The sequence below is a fragment of the Anopheles funestus genome, chromosome 2RL, assembly GCF_943734845.2.
Source record: "Anopheles funestus chromosome 2RL, idAnoFuneDA-416_04, whole genome shotgun sequence".
Taxonomy (NCBI): domain Eukaryota; kingdom Metazoa; phylum Arthropoda; class Insecta; order Diptera; family Culicidae; genus Anopheles; species Anopheles funestus.
Genome location: NC_064598.1, coordinates 13,571,456 through 13,588,221, shown reverse-complemented (window position 1 = coordinate 13,588,221; position 16,766 = coordinate 13,571,456). Strand labels below are relative to the sequence as shown.

Here is a 16,766-nt window from a genome sequence, read left to right as displayed (position 1 = left end):
GGTGAGCGCTGCATGAAACGACCGAAAATGCCAGCCCGACAGCCACAGAGCAGCGACGAAGGTAATGCATGTCAGCCCATTTCCCGTTCGGTACGCTGTCAGTTGATTTTCGTACAATAATTTATTTAATTATTCAATACCAACCCGTTGCAGGCAAATGGACAGATAGTAATGGGCCAAATAGCGCGAGAGAGCAAAATGGAATATCAAGCTTTAAAAAAAATGGAAGAAAATAAAAGCAAAAACTCCAAAACTCCAAAAAACATGGAAACTGCATCAAGCCGTCGGTCAGTTATTGTTCGGTGTGATTTGCTTGCCGTTTGCTTCACATGCAGTAAAGCGCTTCATGCAAACAAGGTCAATAATTTGCATGCGTCTGCGTCGCATCTTCCTGTCGTCGGGTTTCCAGCCATGGGCCACCAGCCTCCCCAAGAAGGCATCACTAACGTCTGTTCCCTATTGGATATTGTAGAAAGGATTTCGAAATGTCAAACAGCTGCTTGACACGCTGTCAAAGGACGAGAATTGGTTTGCTTTCGGCCGATAAATAGTTGAAACGTTAAAAGTCAGCATCCGGCCGAAGTGTTATTTTAGCATCAGCACAGAGGCTTCAGAGAGGGTTGGCAGTAATTATGATCTGGCGCGAATAGTTGCATGTATCAATTAGTCCACTCAATCAAAACTGCCCATGCGATGCTGCATTGGTAAGTGGACAAGACTTTCCCATTAGTGTTTGCGAAATATGACAGAGAAGAGGTTTTTATTGTGCTTCTGTTATGCATACATTACGACATTAATATGCAATTTAGTGTTCTGAAACCATTTCTTTGTGAGCAATTTTAGTTTAGCAAAACAAAAAAAACAATAGATTATGTTTTTCTTTTAGGATTTTGAGTCTTCTAGAGTTGTAATTGGATTTTTTTTGTATTTTTCTTATGTTTTCCAAAAGTTTGAAATCAAAGTAAATTGCTAATTAAATAAATATCCGCTCTCGATGTTGAGCAATTAAAGTTAATTTAAAGAACAACATAAAGATATTCTACCATTACATTATATACAACCTGTGAAATTTTTTTTATATATTATATTGCTTTCCAATATTTACGTAACTATGTAGCCAGAGCGATATTCTTCCTCGTAAACCAATCCCAATCAATGAATGCACATCTATAGAAGCTCCTTCACAGCACAGCACTAATAATCGTTTCATTCTTTTCTATTTACTTTCCATTTGTTTATGTCATGCAACCATCGTGTGCAACCATCACACACATGCACATTTTCCTGTTATGTACTGTGCTGATGCATCCACTCCATGATGCATGTTTACCACGTGGCAGCATACCGGGTTTCTTCGCGCACGTGTCGCGCAAGACAAAACACTCGTACATAGTACATAGGATCGGCAGGCAACGAAAGCTTCCAGCACCGGTGTGAGCTTTGTTAAGCTTTCGTCTAGTGGCGATCGGTTGATATCAGTTGTTTTCTAACCGTGACCGACGAGGGTCGTTTCCATTCTCATCCGTTGGTGTGTTGTGTTTGTCCAATTGAAAGTGGTGTTGTGAAGTGAGTTATGAAGTGATATATGAGTGCTTACAGTTTGATGTTTATCGTAATTTCTGAAGCTCTTCTAAGGTAAGACTTACTATTTTTGTGTATTAAATTAGTAATTTGTAGCGTGTGTAGCAAGTTGCATTTTCATTCCCAAACAAAGGTATTTGGACCGGATGTGTTTGTATAAAATTTTGATTGTTGCTCAGAAAGCCGTGTTCTTTCAGCAATTCGCTTTCGAGCAGTAATCAAAGTCAAATAAAACACTACCTCTGCATTGTCCAATCTATTTCCATCTTTAAAGTTAGTATTTTACTGATCAGGATCTATAATTCCTTTACGGTTTTTGGCCTGTTGCAGGAGTCCTCTCCTCCGTTCTCGGTCAATCCATTATGCTATCCTTTCTGGTAGACGTATCAACGCCATCACTCCATCTCAGTTTGTTCCTACAACACCTCCACTGTCCATGTGGAGGATCTAATAGGACTTTACGTCCGATGTCATGCGAATGACATGACCAAGCATCCTGAACCTAACGAGTCTACTTCGTTGTACGATACTGAGTTCATCGTCATAGAATTCCTCATTATAGCGACTCTTTCAAAATTCTTCTGAACATCTTCCTCTCAATCGCTGCAATCGACCTTCATGTCTTGGAAGCGAATGCGAATACTGGAACTATACAGGTTCTACATAATCACAGCTTCGATCATCGTGACAAGTGTTTTAGTGCTTCCTCAAAAACATCCTCTGACTGTAGCAAGATTGGTTGGAAGCCAGCAGCCTGGCACGCATCTCTACCTCAATGATCCCGGAAGTTTCCACCTCTGAGTGCTAGGTTTAAAAGTAGACAAGTCCTTGACGCAGATTCTTAGTGGTAGCAAAGGGTCCTGAGTAAAGTCTGTAGAGTAATGAGGTCTCATAATAGGCTTTGTTGACATCGACATATTTTATTTGTATTGTGGCAGTTAGATGTCCTTGGCTATGTATTGGTGACCTTGTTTACTGAACAAATTTCAGCGCTCCAAGTTTTGGCGACAATCGTGGCAACGTTAAAATGCGGGGAATAGTTGTACTATTTCATAGATTCCCATTGCGCATTGTATTATACGAGAATAACAGTATCAGAAGAATTAATTTTTTAAATAAAATCTACAATAATTAACCGTAGGATGGCTTGAAACGAAATCATGTTTACACGAACAGTTGAAGTAGCCTCCAAAACAATCATAGACATACAGCTACGCAACATCGTGTGTGCGGTTCGGATCCCTATCTGTCCTTTTATTATTCATTGTTATTCCAAGAGATGCCAAAACCCCTCTATTACGAGTCCTCATTACTCTACAGACTTTGGTCCTGAGAGTTTTCACCTGACCATCACCTGATGTGTAGCGTTAGGAATTGTCATTCTTCCAAATCTGGTAAGCTTGTCCTCTGTGGATCGTATGCCTTCTGTGGAAATTTATGAGGAGATGGAAGGAGTGGAGCTGTGGCTGCATCATTTTCTCCAAGATCTCCTGCATCGTGAAGGTGTCCTTGTCAAACTGTCTATTAATTCTCTCACCAAAACTGCATTAAAAAATCTTGACATCCTCATGAGCTTTAAGAACTTTTAATGCCCATGCTACAAAACCCTGTCCAATGTTTGTCTGTACAACCACTCTTGACGGTTGTCACTTGTTAAGAAGCTTAAAGCAATGTGATCAATGTAATGGTGTTCGCACGCTCGATCGGAATCCTTCACTGTACGCCGTTCACCGTACAGATACCTCTGTGTGAGCTAATCTAACTACCGAGAACCAATCAGCGCCTCACAAACAAACGCGTTTTCGGTGGGAAAAAACGAGTGAATCGTGATGAAACTTTGCTCACCACGTTGCTGATGCTTGCTCTCTGTGGCCAGTGAACTTTTCGGAAGCTGATTTTGACATTTTCTCGCGGAAAGAGACATGTTTTTCCGATAGACGAAACGACTCGCACTCAGCCAGTGTTTTGCTAGCGTTTGCGCGGGCAGTCGATCGGCAAGTGTGAGTTGGGCACGAGCTCATCTCTCAGCTCACCGGGGCCAACCAGGAAAATTACCGCAAGAAAAGAAACCCCCGCTAAAATCAACTTCAAAAACGAACGAAACGAAACAGTAAAGACACGGGCAGCGAAAGACAAAACGGCAGAACGGTGGGAATGTTTGTTACTGCTCGTAGTAAGTCATTGGCGCCGCAAATGTTCGCCCGGTTGATCTCACGTTGTTCCAGGATACGTTTCTCTGTTTCCGAGGTGAAAAAAGGAAACATTCCGAACACAGTGTGTAGTGTGTGGTTGTGTGTTATTTTGTCCTTTTGGGAAGTGTGCGTACAATTGCACTTGTGATCGCGTCCTTGTGATAGGAACAATTCCAACCCTAGCGCGAGGTGGTATGGTGAGATTCGAACGAGAACAAAAAAAAGAAAAGGAACCTCACTACAACTTCCTTCAGTTACGCACCCATGCGCATTTGTGGGTCCCCTGTTTCCCGGAATAGCAAAAGCGCACATCCATCGAGTGGCAGAAAAGTAGGAGACAATCACGATCACCCGTCGATCGTCACTCGGTCGGTGTCAATCTCATCTCGTTTCGCATTTGTCACGGCCCTTTTTACCCATGCCCCCCTCGTGGTAGTGCACCCGTACGTCCCCGCTTATGTCCCCCATTTGGAACCGATCGATCGAGATCGCGTTTGGAGCCGATTGTCGTCGTGAAAAGCGCGCGCGCGCGCCTGTGTTTCTGTATGTGTGTGTATGCGTGTGTGTGTGTGTGTATGAGCTAAGCTCACACACGGACCGTGTGCGAAGAAGGAAATGATCTGCATAACTTCTGCTTTCATAGTTTTCGCCCTCGCCTATGGCGATGGATATGGCAGATTGATGGACGTGCGTGTGGAGTATTTCAACTTTGCTGGATGTGTGTGTGTGTGTTTTTCTTTTTTTTCTGGTTGGACGGTGCGAATGGAGACGTTCCGTTGTCACCGGACACCGGAGCACCTCACAGATACCAGCGACAAACGGTGATCCCGTCGCCGTCGTCGCCATCGTCGTCCGGGCAACGTCGTCTGCTGGCGCTGCAACCGACCGCGACACAACTGCGACGGAAAAAGAGCACCAAGACCTGTTGGCGCAGTCCGTGGATACTGCGAAGAAAGTGCGCGGACTCGCCGCTGTCACTGCCACGGTGCGCGCATTGTTGTAGTGGTAGTTTTCTCCAGGGCAGACCCCGGTCGGGTGCCACTAAAAATAGTACAATTCGGCCTGGATTTTTTGGGTGAAAAGATGTCGTACTCTGCAGTCGGCAGTAGTCGCTGTCGTCCCAGGCTCGCCTCCGGTCAGACACCGCAACCCTGTCCATTCACCACCCCAGGTTCTCGCACCCGCCTCACCCTCCCGCGTTACCAACAAAATGGAACGCTGGCAGACGGAGAAACTTTTGCGTTCGTTCCTTCGTTCTATTTATTGCCTGAATGTGGTCCGGACGCGCTCCGTCGTCTGACGACAGTCTACGTTTGGCGAGCGTCTGTTTCACTCCAACGGTCTGTCGTTTTTGTCTTGCCTTCCTCCTTTTGTATCTCGCTCGTACGCCTTGCTCTCCCTCAATCTCTTTCTCTTTCTGCTTGTATGATCGTTTCGTGTCCAAGCGATTTTCATTTTCGTCCACGATCGCATTGCTCGCGGATGCCTCAGCCCCGGCTCAGTTGGCTCGAGAATCGCGGAGGAAGACTTCGGCGGCGGTGGTAGCGACTGTATCACATAATCTGGGGCTGGATAGGCTCCGGGTGAATTGAAACTTAAACCAGTTTAGTAAATGACCAGTTTTGCCAAAGTTTGCGATTTAATTCTTATCAGTTCCGTGCTGTGAGTTTTGTGTATATCACTTGAATATCTGATGGAAGCGCCTGGTCTTTCACGTTAGTGTGAAAAGTGTCCCCCGTCTAGGTTCCATTTCAAGAATATGATCGGTTTTTTTGCCGTAAATAGTGAGTCTTTTCATTCTTTTTTTTAATTCATTTGCTACTTAAGGTGATTAAACGACAAGAAAACAAAACCATAAATCCTTTCCCCACTGTTCCACGTGCGCGTGTGTGTGTGTGTGTGGGCACAAGTCTTTGCTAACAGGGGGGTAATAAGATCGAGATCTTATGTACGAAAACGAGGATCAGACCTCAACACCGAATTCTCGCTACACTCGTTTTAATGAAGAAAAAAAGTTCACCATGTGATATAAGTGCGCACTATTCGTGGACGGACGGATCGACGGTGATGATGGGCTTGTGATGGACCGAGCAGTGAATCGTTCAGGAGTGATGTACGATCGCTTATGCACGAAGCACGCGATCAAGTAGTTTGGTCTTTGGTACAGTAGAGAAGAAAAAAACGAAACAAACGCGACATATGTCCCGGTGGCCCGTTACGAAACGCGAACCACCGCTGGAGACCTGGAACACACGTGTTACCTCATCTGGAATCGCCGACAACCGCCTGTGTGCTCTCGTTGTGTGTTATTTGTGAAGCGTGTGCGAACAAACATGGACTGATCGTGGTTCGGGGAGGTTTTTTTTTTATTTTTGTTTGATTTGCAATTTGTTTCCCATCAGTCGACAAACCGATGCGTGTAAAGCGAGCAGATTTACAGGACTGGTAACGAGTTTTTGGGGTGCTATGCACTTGTGCACTCATCGAACGTACTAAAGCGAAACTGCAACGAATTCAATGTAAGTTCCAGGAAGTTTATCGAGCGTGACACAAACAAACCAACATGCCCAAACACACGTCTACTTACTAGCTCCAAATTTAATACACCGATCAATCCCGATTGCTTGTAATGTCCATTAAGTTCCACCAATTTCCCGATGGTCACTTACAGAATTGCAACGCAGATTGCAGATGTTTCTCCAGCAATGCAATGAGTTGACTATTTCGTTATCCTTCCCATCCACTCGGATATCTTGCAAATGTCATCAAATGTATTGCAACTTAACTTTTCCCGGTCATTTCGTGTCTCATGGACACATTCCACACAGGGCCGATAATTGCATTTGGATGTCTCCCTGACTCACTTGACACTTGCTCGCGTCATTTTGCTCAGCCTCACTTGCGGATCATTGGCAGAGGAATTTTTCTTTTCGCGCTGCTGATTTCCTTCTTTTCTACACACACACACACACACACGTTTGCTCTCTCTCTCTCTCTCTCTCTCTCTCTGTTTTCTGAAATCGCTAAACAGTTTCTGCCGTTTTTCCTCATCGTTACGAGCAGGCTGATTTGGGCTGATTTCAATTACACGGCAAAGAGAGAAGTGGGGGTTAAAAATAAACTTAATTCTACTTTATCCATTTGCGCGCACTGACAAAAAAAGCAGCAGCAACAACAACAAAAACATCAACAACAGCAACATGACAAATAAATCACACACTCGGTCGCCTTTTGGCTACGACCGATTGCTCGATTTTATTTTTTTTTGCTGTTGGCTCGTGGAGGCCAAAAGTAGTGACGACGGGCAGTGGGTTTGGCGCGATCTTGCCTTTAACCGGCCACACGGCAGTCCATCTCCGTTAGTGGTGCGATTGTGTCGGTTTTATTTTATGCTTTTGTTTAAAGGACGCAACACTCCCCGAGGGTCATGCTGTTAGTGCGCTCGCGTGGTAACGAGCAAAACACAACTGCCGGAAGACGATTGACAATACGATTGATCGTTTGATTTTGTGAAGAGTGAGGGAAAATAATGGAACTGATATCGATACTTAAACATTTTAAACATCATAATACGATCTCACCTATATCGAGAGGAACGGGAAATCACTCAAAAAAACTCAACACGATCTCACCTCAAATAATTATTGCTGCGGTTCGTCAAACCCTTGCCCTTTCGTTGCATCCATAGTTAACTCCACGGCGTGGAATCGTTTCGAAAAAGATGCCACCACTTCACGATTTCGTGCGTGATTGATCGCTTGCCGAGCGTGATGTGACATAATCCACCACCCGACACACACACATACATACTCCACCCCACATGCTTGTTCTCATTGATCGTCACCTTTCCTTGCTCGCTTGATCTACGATCCTTGCTGCCCTCCAACGTCGTGGCGAGAAAGTGCGTGTTATGCGAGTATGGCCAAAAAACACCGATCGCAACCATGCGTCGAAACATCACAAACAAGGAAAACGACTGCCACTGTGGACCAGAAGGCAGAAAACAGATAGCGATCTAATCACGGAAAGTGACAAACACTCAACAGCACGAGCCGTGATCGACGGTACGGTGTAGTATCGCGTGGTGGTGATCGAACGGTGACGCGAATAATGGCTACCGTGGGGGTCCTAAAAATACACTGGACTCTTGAGGGCTTTCTCGTTTCGCTTTCCACCATTCGTAGACGGTAGAGAAAGGGATGGATAAGATTAAAAAGAATCAAAATGTATGAACCCCCTTTGTGGGTCATCACAAACAGTCAAATGATTTCCTCAATTGTGGAGGATCGGTCACCCAACAATATCTGCAATGAGCGATCACTCGACTGGAAACTGGAGATTTTGTAAACGAGATCGATCCTTCTTCTGTGTATATGAGATCTTCATGTCAAGATTGTTCCACGGAAGGACTTCTTATGTTTTGGAACGCGAGGTCAATCGTTTTTGTTGGAACTTCCGTAAACTGTCATATGGAAGGACTTCTGGTCTAATCGAGGACCAGAACTCCAGAACTCCAGTATTCTGAATCAATCATCTACCAGAAAACACCAGACATACTTCTGATTCCCATTCCAGGATATAGAAAACCTCCCCAAGTACACCAGAATTTTTATTGGAGAAGTGAGAAATCGTAGTACTCTTAGTACTAGCATCTCTCTACTAGCGAAGGACATATGCTGATACTGTAACCTTTTCATCATGTTTATCGTAGTAAAATACACACGATATAGTCACTGTTGCGTGTGACGTCTACCGTCGGTCGAAAGGATCGTCGACATTCGGACATTCCGCATCCAACACAACGGGGTTCGTGCCTCCCATTGCGTACTTGTTGGCGGGTACTCTGTGCTTACTCATTAAACCCTTCCCTCGCTTCTTCCGTACGTATCTCCTCGTACCTCATGCTTTCGCTGTTACTTCTCTCTTTCTCTTTCATGTACAGAACTCTTGCTTGTCCTGATCTCGTTTGATATCGGTGGAGATTCATCGCGTTCGGTGACATTCGCTCGTGATCTGGCCTGATCCACGTTGCTTTTTTTGCGAGGAGGAAAGGGGGAAATGATTTTCCAACGGGACGACGCAAAGAGCGGAGTTTCGCATACATACAAGCACACACACATACATACACACATGGATGTGCCCCCCGTGCACTCACACTGGCGCAATGTCCCATGAAATGAAAAAAAAAACCCACTACGATTGCCGCATTATCATCAGCTTTTGTCTTCTGGGAGATTTATTTTAAGAAATTCTATCAACCAGCAGCAACACAACAGTGGGCCAAACGGTATAGGGGGCGAACGGTGAACACCAGCAGCAGCAACCTTTCGAGCCAGTAAAGACGAGCATGGAAAATTTAAAAATACAAATCCCGTGCGCCGTGACAGACTGACAAACTGGCTGACTGGTTCGCTGGCTGGTTGGCAGATTGGTAAGACGGACATCACCATCACCAGCCTCTGCCAAAGGGTTCCGTTCATGTGCACGTTGTGTATGTGTGCCAGTGTGGCACACAAGGTATGCATTGTTTCGGTGTGTGTTCCCGGTGATATGCCCCCGGATTTCGCGGTTTCCATCCCGCTGGTGCTGGTATTTTTGTTCGTTTGGCCAGTCCATTTGCCCAGGTTGCCCGGTGGGATTGCGGGAATCTAGATCCCCCGTAAAAGATCCTCGCGCACATATGGTGGAGCAATAAAAACAACACTCACACCCTCTGTCCCTTTTTCCTGCCCCCAAAAACGCGGGAGGGGTTGTTTGGGGGTACATTACCTTTTTTTGTGTACGTGCTTGTCTCTCTCTCTCTCTCTCTCGCTGGTGATCGTTCTCTCTGTTCAGTTGAGGATTTGTTTTGTCCAACGGGCAATTCTTCGTCACGGATCGTGTGTTTTATTTGCCGTTTGTCACGCGCTCGCTTGTCTTCTTTAAGTGGTAGCATCGGTTACGGTCGTAAAAGGCGATCGACACCGGGCAGTTATTTCCTTCCCAACAATGACCACTTTCCATGCATTGGGAAGGCATGGGGAAAGTTTGGAAAATCTTCTCGTTCGTTCGGTGAATATTATGGCAAAGTTTCCATACCAACGAAGGACAGTAACTCTTCCGTATTCCAAGAGCTACCTGGGGAAAATAATTCCCTTCAGTTGAACGTTTTATTCCCAAACGGCATTCTGCACATCACCCTGCAAGGACGTAGCATCCCACGTGTAGGAGTGTCTAAGCTAAGTCAAACAAACATGCCAGACTGAATGTTACGCGGTGGCGCTTCTTAATGCCGTCAATCATTGGTGTTTGCTTTTCCTGTATCTTCCTTATGATTCACCGCTATTATCCCTTACGTTTAGTGACTTTCTTCACTAGGTCGATACGAGCAGGTGGTCTTTCTCTTCGAAACAAGAAGGAAGTACCAAATAATTAAAAAAAAAAACAAACAAGAACTTTAAACCTTTACAGTATGCTAAAAGGTACCGAAAGAGTGTACAACTCGTTCCGATTTTTTCTCCCAATTTACGCTCTGTTGTTTCTGGTACTTAAAAATAGTCCTATTGTCGTTCGAAACTCCACTGGAATCACACTTTGGTGTTGAATGTGAGGTGGATTTTTCGAGCTCCCAAAAACAAAAAAAAATGGACCAATTTAAAATCCCACCAAACACCAAACCGGCTTGCACAACCGTCCCAACCCTCGCGTTTAGACGTCTTTGCGCGACCGATCTCGCATTTCACGCTGTCCCAGAAATCCGTTTCATCCGTATAAATCACCCGGTTGCGGATCGTTCGCGTGGAGAAAAGCACAGCTTCCTCGTTACTACCCCCGGGCCTGTGTGTTTTTCCGCCAATGTTTTCCCTTCACTGGTGGCGTTATTTTTGTTGCTTTCGTTATTTACGGGCAGCAGTACACACTGGCGAGACCATTTTCCGTATCTATCCGTCTTCGTCCAAATGTTTTCCCATCCCCAAAAAAAAACCTCGCTGGGGAGAGCTGATGGAAAACTTCTCCCAAATCGGATTTGCTCTCATTCGCTTAATCTCTCTCTCTCTCTCACACACACACTGTTTTCCACCCTCAAACGGACGGTGTCGGTAGTGATCGCGATCGCGCGAAATCCTTTTTCATCGGTAGTTGTATCAATGCGTCGTTCGCTGCTCTGGCAGTAGCACGACGCAAACGTACACGACGCATCTCCGAACACATTCCACGACACTTAGCTGTCTCCGGACGGGCGGAACGAGTTCCTTCATCGAGCTGGCATTCCCACGGCACGGCCCGGCATAACAAGTGGTTGGTGCGTATCGTTTGAGGTGCAAGGAGATCTTCAACAAAACACATACACACATGCACACAAAACAATCGCACATGCACAGTCCGCCTGTTCACTTCCCTACATCGGCCCTACATGCAGCCTCACACTGATCACACGATCTCAACACACGGGTAAATAGCGAAGGAAAGCTCTTGTGCGTGCGTGGATCGATGTACTGTAGCCTGAAGATCAGGACGGACGATCGATCGAAGGGCTAATTGTTGTTGTTGTTGTTAGTGATCAGATTTAGTCGCTGCTTGCAGCAGATTCGCCGTCACCATCGCCGTTGGAATGAACTGCATCGTTGTATCGTGGCAGTGTGCTTTTATTTTTCTATCTCTGGCTACCATTGCAGCGTTTCCGTCCGTTCAAGTGACCTAAAATTGGCCTTTATTTTTAAAAATGGACGCCGCAAGCACGCACCCACTTGGAGGTCGCCCCGGTAGCTGCACCGGAGGTGGTGTAGGCAGTGGTGGCGGTGGTGGTGGTGGAGGTGGAAGAATGCCAGGAGGAGCAGCAGGCAGTTCAAGTCCGCAACAGTTCTGCCTTCGATGGCACAATCATCAGGTAAAGAAAGTTCACTGCAACTCTGAATCTCTCTCGTTCTCTTCCGTTCACTTCCGCAGACCAGCAGACTAACTTTCATCCCGTTTATACTCTCTTCTCCATAATGTAACGTAACGATCACGCAGGCAAGTCTACTTAGCTCGCTACCGTTACTGCTCGATCAGTCACACCTTACCGATGTAACGCTAATGGCGGAAGGGCAGAAAATCAAAGCGCATCGCGTTGTGCTGAGCGCGTGCAGTACATTCTTCTCCGAGCTGTTCCGTACGCTAGATGGCGCACAGTATCCGGTTGTGGTATTGCCCGGTGCTTCGTATCACGCCGTTGCCGCACTGATCACCTTCATGTACTCGGGCGAAGTGAACGTGTACGAAGCGCAAATATCCGTCCTGCTTTCGCTGGCCGAAACCCTGGGCATTAAAGGATTGGCCGACTTCAATAGTGTGAGTATAGGGTTTTGCAATTGGGTTCGATTTTGAAGGAATTTAACACATCCTCATTCTTCGCCTTTAGAATCCCAACAAATCGAGCACTCCTTCGACGGAAGCATCATCGTCGAGGGATTCGGACGTACCTTCGCCTTACCATTCGATGAAGGTGTCCTCACCGGTGGACAATTTCTTCGCCCGACCGTACGCGTTCGGTTCGGACATGTTTGAAATGCGTAACAATGCCCAGGCACTCAATCTGATCACCAACGCTGGAGGATCGAATGGAGGATCGAACGGTGGTGCCAGTGGAGCGAATCATCACAACGATGGATATTCGGGCAACTCCACCAGCACAGCAAATGCTTGCAACACAATCGCGGGGAATCTTTCCTCCAAGTCACTAACTTCCAGTGAACTTTATGCGCGATTTGAAGCCGAACGTAACGAGCAACTCTCCGCGGAAGCACTGTGCAAGATGAACGAACTTAATCTGCACGCCGAAAATGCCATGCTAAAGGAGAAACAGCATCACCTGAATCGTTCCAGTACACCGATACGATCGGCTTACGCACATCAACAGCACCAACCCTCTGCTGGCGAAAGTCGCACGATCGTCGATTCGCCCATGTTTGGGAACTTTGGCAACGATAACACACGGGACTGCAAGCTACCGAATGGGCCGCTGCTGCTGGGCAGCTTGAAGCTGAAGGAGGAAGATATCTCCGACAGCATCCATCAGCTGAACCACTCGTACGGTTCCGTACCTTCGACGCCGACACCGCAAACACCAGGACTGGAAGATGCGGGTCGCGTCACCCAAACAACCACGACGCGCAAAACGCTCAACGCCCACGACACGGCAACGAACAAGCGGAAAAAGTTGGAACAAATCACGGAAAACCTGTTGGAAACGCTCAAACAGTCATCCGAAGGTAGTAAGCTGCCGTTGCATCTGTTCAACAAACCACCCACCGTAACGCCCGTCAGCAACACACAGAACCCGTACCTTGCCCATCATTTCCTCACCAACGAAAGTGCCTCCAAGACGCCGGAAAATTTTAGCTTAGAGTCCTCCCATCCGAACGCAGCTTCCAACACGAACACACGTGCCTCACCGATTGCTACGGCCACATCCATCGGAACGGCCTCTTCGCCAACTACCACGACGCCCGGTTCGCTACTTGCGCTGGCACCATCACCCGGTAGCGCAAACGAGAATCTCATCAAAACGCTTCACATTACCCATCCGTCACAAATAGTGGCCCTGCAGCAACAGCAGCAACAGTCACCGCAGCAACCTTCCACGCAGAAGCCTCCATCCTCGAAGCTGTACGCCACTTGCGGCATATGCAACAAGCAGCTGAGCAACCAGTACAATTTGCGCGTTCACTTGGAAACACATCAAAACGTCCGGTAAGTAGATTTACAATACGGATACGTCGGAATAGTAGTTCCAATGAAGTGTTTTCTCTTTTACCGTACTGCAGCTACGCGTGCCAGGTATGTCCGCATGTATCTCGAAGCAAGGACGCGCTACGCAAGCATGTCTCCTATCGCCATCCGGGTGCACCGAGTCCCTGCGATCCCGATACGAAGCGAAAGCGCTCCAAGGGTACTACGTACAGCCAGCTTGCCAAGCAGCAGGATGGACTCGCTGAACAGCAGGCCGCAGCCATCCTGAACCATCAGCAACAGCAACAACAGCAGCAGGCCAGCAATTTGCTTGCAAACCTAACCTCGCAGAGCTCGTTGCCCTCGTTGCTGCAGACTTTTGCGGCCCACCACAAATCGCCCGCATTGCTTTTCAACCAGACAGCTTCAGTAGCGGCACTGGCACAGTCGGCAACCTGCTCGACCACGACCACAACAGCGATGGAAGCGGCAGGATCACCGTGCAATGTCCCGTCTGGCGGTATTAAGCGAGAACCTACCGCTAGTGAGCCGGGAGAACCAAAGCCCGAAGGCAAGTCAAACGAGCCGAAAACGGATGACCCAACAGCGACCAAACAATCTGACAAAGACATTTAAAAGACCTCGATTGTGCTTGTTACACTACAAGGGGGAAGGCGTCTTACACCAAAGGAAAACGGTTAAAGAACAGCATCCAGCCAAGGCCCGCTGGGCAAGGCTGGGGAAATTTTACTGAAAAAAGACATTAGGTTAACGATTTACGCTATATACGCTAGTACTAATAGAGACACTTTTGGGGTCCGTTGCGTACAGTGCGCATCGTATCCCACCGGCCCCAAAAACCTATCAGGTGGACCCAGTGCCAGTCCCGATCAGAGACAGACAGCGACGACTGGTAGCGTTGACTGTTGTTTCTCAAAGCAAAAATTGACGATTATATTCACTCTTCGAATTGAATTTTATGTTGTTTTACAAACATTTTTGGTTCGGTTTATGTTTTTTTTTTGTTTCAAAGCACAAATCTCTCATTTCGTTCAGTTTACTTAAACTTGTTCCCTAGCTGTGATAGTAAGACAATATTTTGTATAGACCTGTAACAACTCTGAGTAAGACCTTATTTCGTGCGATCCTGTTATCCGGTGCAGGTGGAGCGATGCGCAACGGCTGATCGATTCGAGATCAGCCGAGATCGCGGATCCGCTTTCAATTGCGTACTTCAATTTGTTGTTGACCGTGGTTAATATGTGCCTTAGATAGGGATGAAATCTTGTACTACAACGGATACTACTACCTCACCGACATCGACGCAAAGATCGAGCAACATTGATAAGCAGGATGCCAATAGGAAAGCGAACTCATTTGCGTGGAAATGAACGTGTAATGCAAATGCCAAGGATATACTGGTCGCTCCCATGATACCTGTGCCGATAGGACGAAATCCTCCTTAAACTATTAAAAGACATTTAATTACCTACCCTGCCTGCCAAAAGCACGTTCAGGACGTTTGAAAACCCAATGTTTGTTTATTAGTTCCATTTTGTTGTGTAGTTACCTATTTGGTTCTAACCGATCCGGAGCAAGTGCCTCCAAACTATGTTTGATCTAGTCTTTACCCTTATGCACCTACCTTATTTCGTTTATCCTCCTCCTACACTCACACCCAACGCCATGAAAAGCTGGCAGTTGAGCAGCGGGCTCACATTGTTCAGGTGGCAGTTGTTGTTGTTGCTTGTGGTAAAGGGATAAGATTTTTTTTCTTTTGCTTTCTTAATGAAACGAAACAGAAACTTCAAAAAAGACAAAACCTTCTCTTATAAGCAACGATAGGCTAATGAAAATCTAATTATATTTGACCATATTTTAACAAAAAAAAACCAACCCAGCAAAGTGTGTTTTCCGCGTTCTGGTTGAAAAAGACACACATAAGCGCGATACGTTTACGGCGTAACATACGTTAGGAAAATGCAGAATGTTACCACCATGATCATTACCCGGGGGAGGTTCACGACGCGAACCTCCAAAACGCATGATCGTACACTACTATCACTTACTAGCGTGTGGAGAAAGTGTTATTAGATAATAGCTATCTATTGAGCAATGTAATAGTGAAAATTTTGATTTAATTAAATATGAATAATGTTGATCTTTTTTTTTTGCTCTCTGAGTTGAAACAATTCATAAAACTTAACTAATACCGTACCGAAGCGTAACAAAAATCGAACATTAAATTTTTATAATAAAACAAGTTTGTTCAATATCACAAAGAAATCCCTGCCGAACAATTTTCTTTATCTAATGTTTGATAAACAGTGAAACACAAAAGGAAACAAACAAAATGAATCAAGACTCTTCACAGCATCCTGTTGAACTTTAAATACAAGCTGTGTGTAAATGGATAATCGATCGGAATTTGATCAAATATTTCTACTTACTTGATAAGGATGAAATAGTCCCTAATTTTCCTCAGGGAAGGAAGAACTGCTGCATCACACTAAACACTAATTTCGTTGCGAATTTTTCCTAAACTACACACACGCACACACACACACACACACTAAACACTAATTCCGATGATAATGATCATAGCAACATAGTGTGATCATAGATCTTGCTATATTTTTTCTAGTTCGTGTCTGACGTGTCTTTTACTACCGAGGAGGTATTCTGAATCGATTTCTCACCAGAAGTTTGTTCAATTGATCTATTTACTGCGTCTATCGCATTTTCTGTGTAAATGTTGGAGTACAAGCTGTCCTCCTACCGACAACTTCACCATCGATAAGGGCTGCTATCAAGCCATATTCGTTCTCAATTGTTTTGTTACGAGTTCTTCACTATTATGAGATCATTTGTGCACCATCTGATGATTTGCTTTAACCATTTCAATACTTAAATGTTTCCACTATTTGTAAAACTAGCTTTTCCGGCGTCATCAACTACACGCAATCTGATTGTTGTTCTTCAAAACATGAACGGAAAGAACCTTACAACAGTCATTAGCGAAACTTTTGTAGGCTACAGCTGATAAACATTTGTTCTCTTTAAATTCTTGTTTTTTATGTGTTGTTTGTACCTCAAAATACAAGAAATAAAATTATTCCACGTATATTTCACAACATTTTTTGCAAAATACTCTACAGTAGGAAACTATTTCGCTTTTTGTTTTGAACAACCACTGTGCGCCTTTGAATACCCAAGGTTTACGTATTGCAAATAATATGTAAACCTTGAACGCCTGAAAAAGCGCGCGACAAACGTCAAAGAGCTGAATAAAAAAACGCGCGT

General features: G+C 45.5%; 1 protein-coding gene across 7 annotated transcripts; it reads left to right on the top strand.

The window, feature by feature from the left end:
- The first annotated feature begins 3,432 nt into the window (after positions 1 to 3,432).
- On the top strand, positions 3,433 to 15,630 carry LOC125764968 (broad-complex core protein isoforms 1/2/3/4/5). 7 transcript variants are annotated; one of them, XM_049429749.1, is made up of 6 exons: positions 3,433 to 3,754; positions 6,176 to 6,292; positions 11,429 to 11,640; positions 11,766 to 12,083; positions 12,154 to 13,484; positions 13,559 to 15,630. In XM_049429749.1, exons 3-6 carry the CDS (start codon positions 11,476 to 11,478, stop codon positions 14,097 to 14,099), a joined length of 2,355 nt encoding a protein of 784 aa, XP_049285706.1. In that variant the 5' UTR covers positions 3,433 to 3,754; positions 6,176 to 6,292; positions 11,429 to 11,475; the 3' UTR covers positions 14,100 to 15,630. The 7 variants fall into 7 exon arrangements, with proteins under 7 accessions (XP_049285706.1, XP_049285704.1, XP_049285708.1 ...); XM_049429747.1 differs by having other exon boundaries at positions 5,601 to 6,292; XM_049429748.1 differs by lacking the exon at positions 3,433 to 3,754 and adding an exon at positions 4,749 to 5,435 and having other exon boundaries at positions 5,601 to 6,292.
- Positions 15,631 to 16,766: the final 1,136 nt, after the last annotated feature.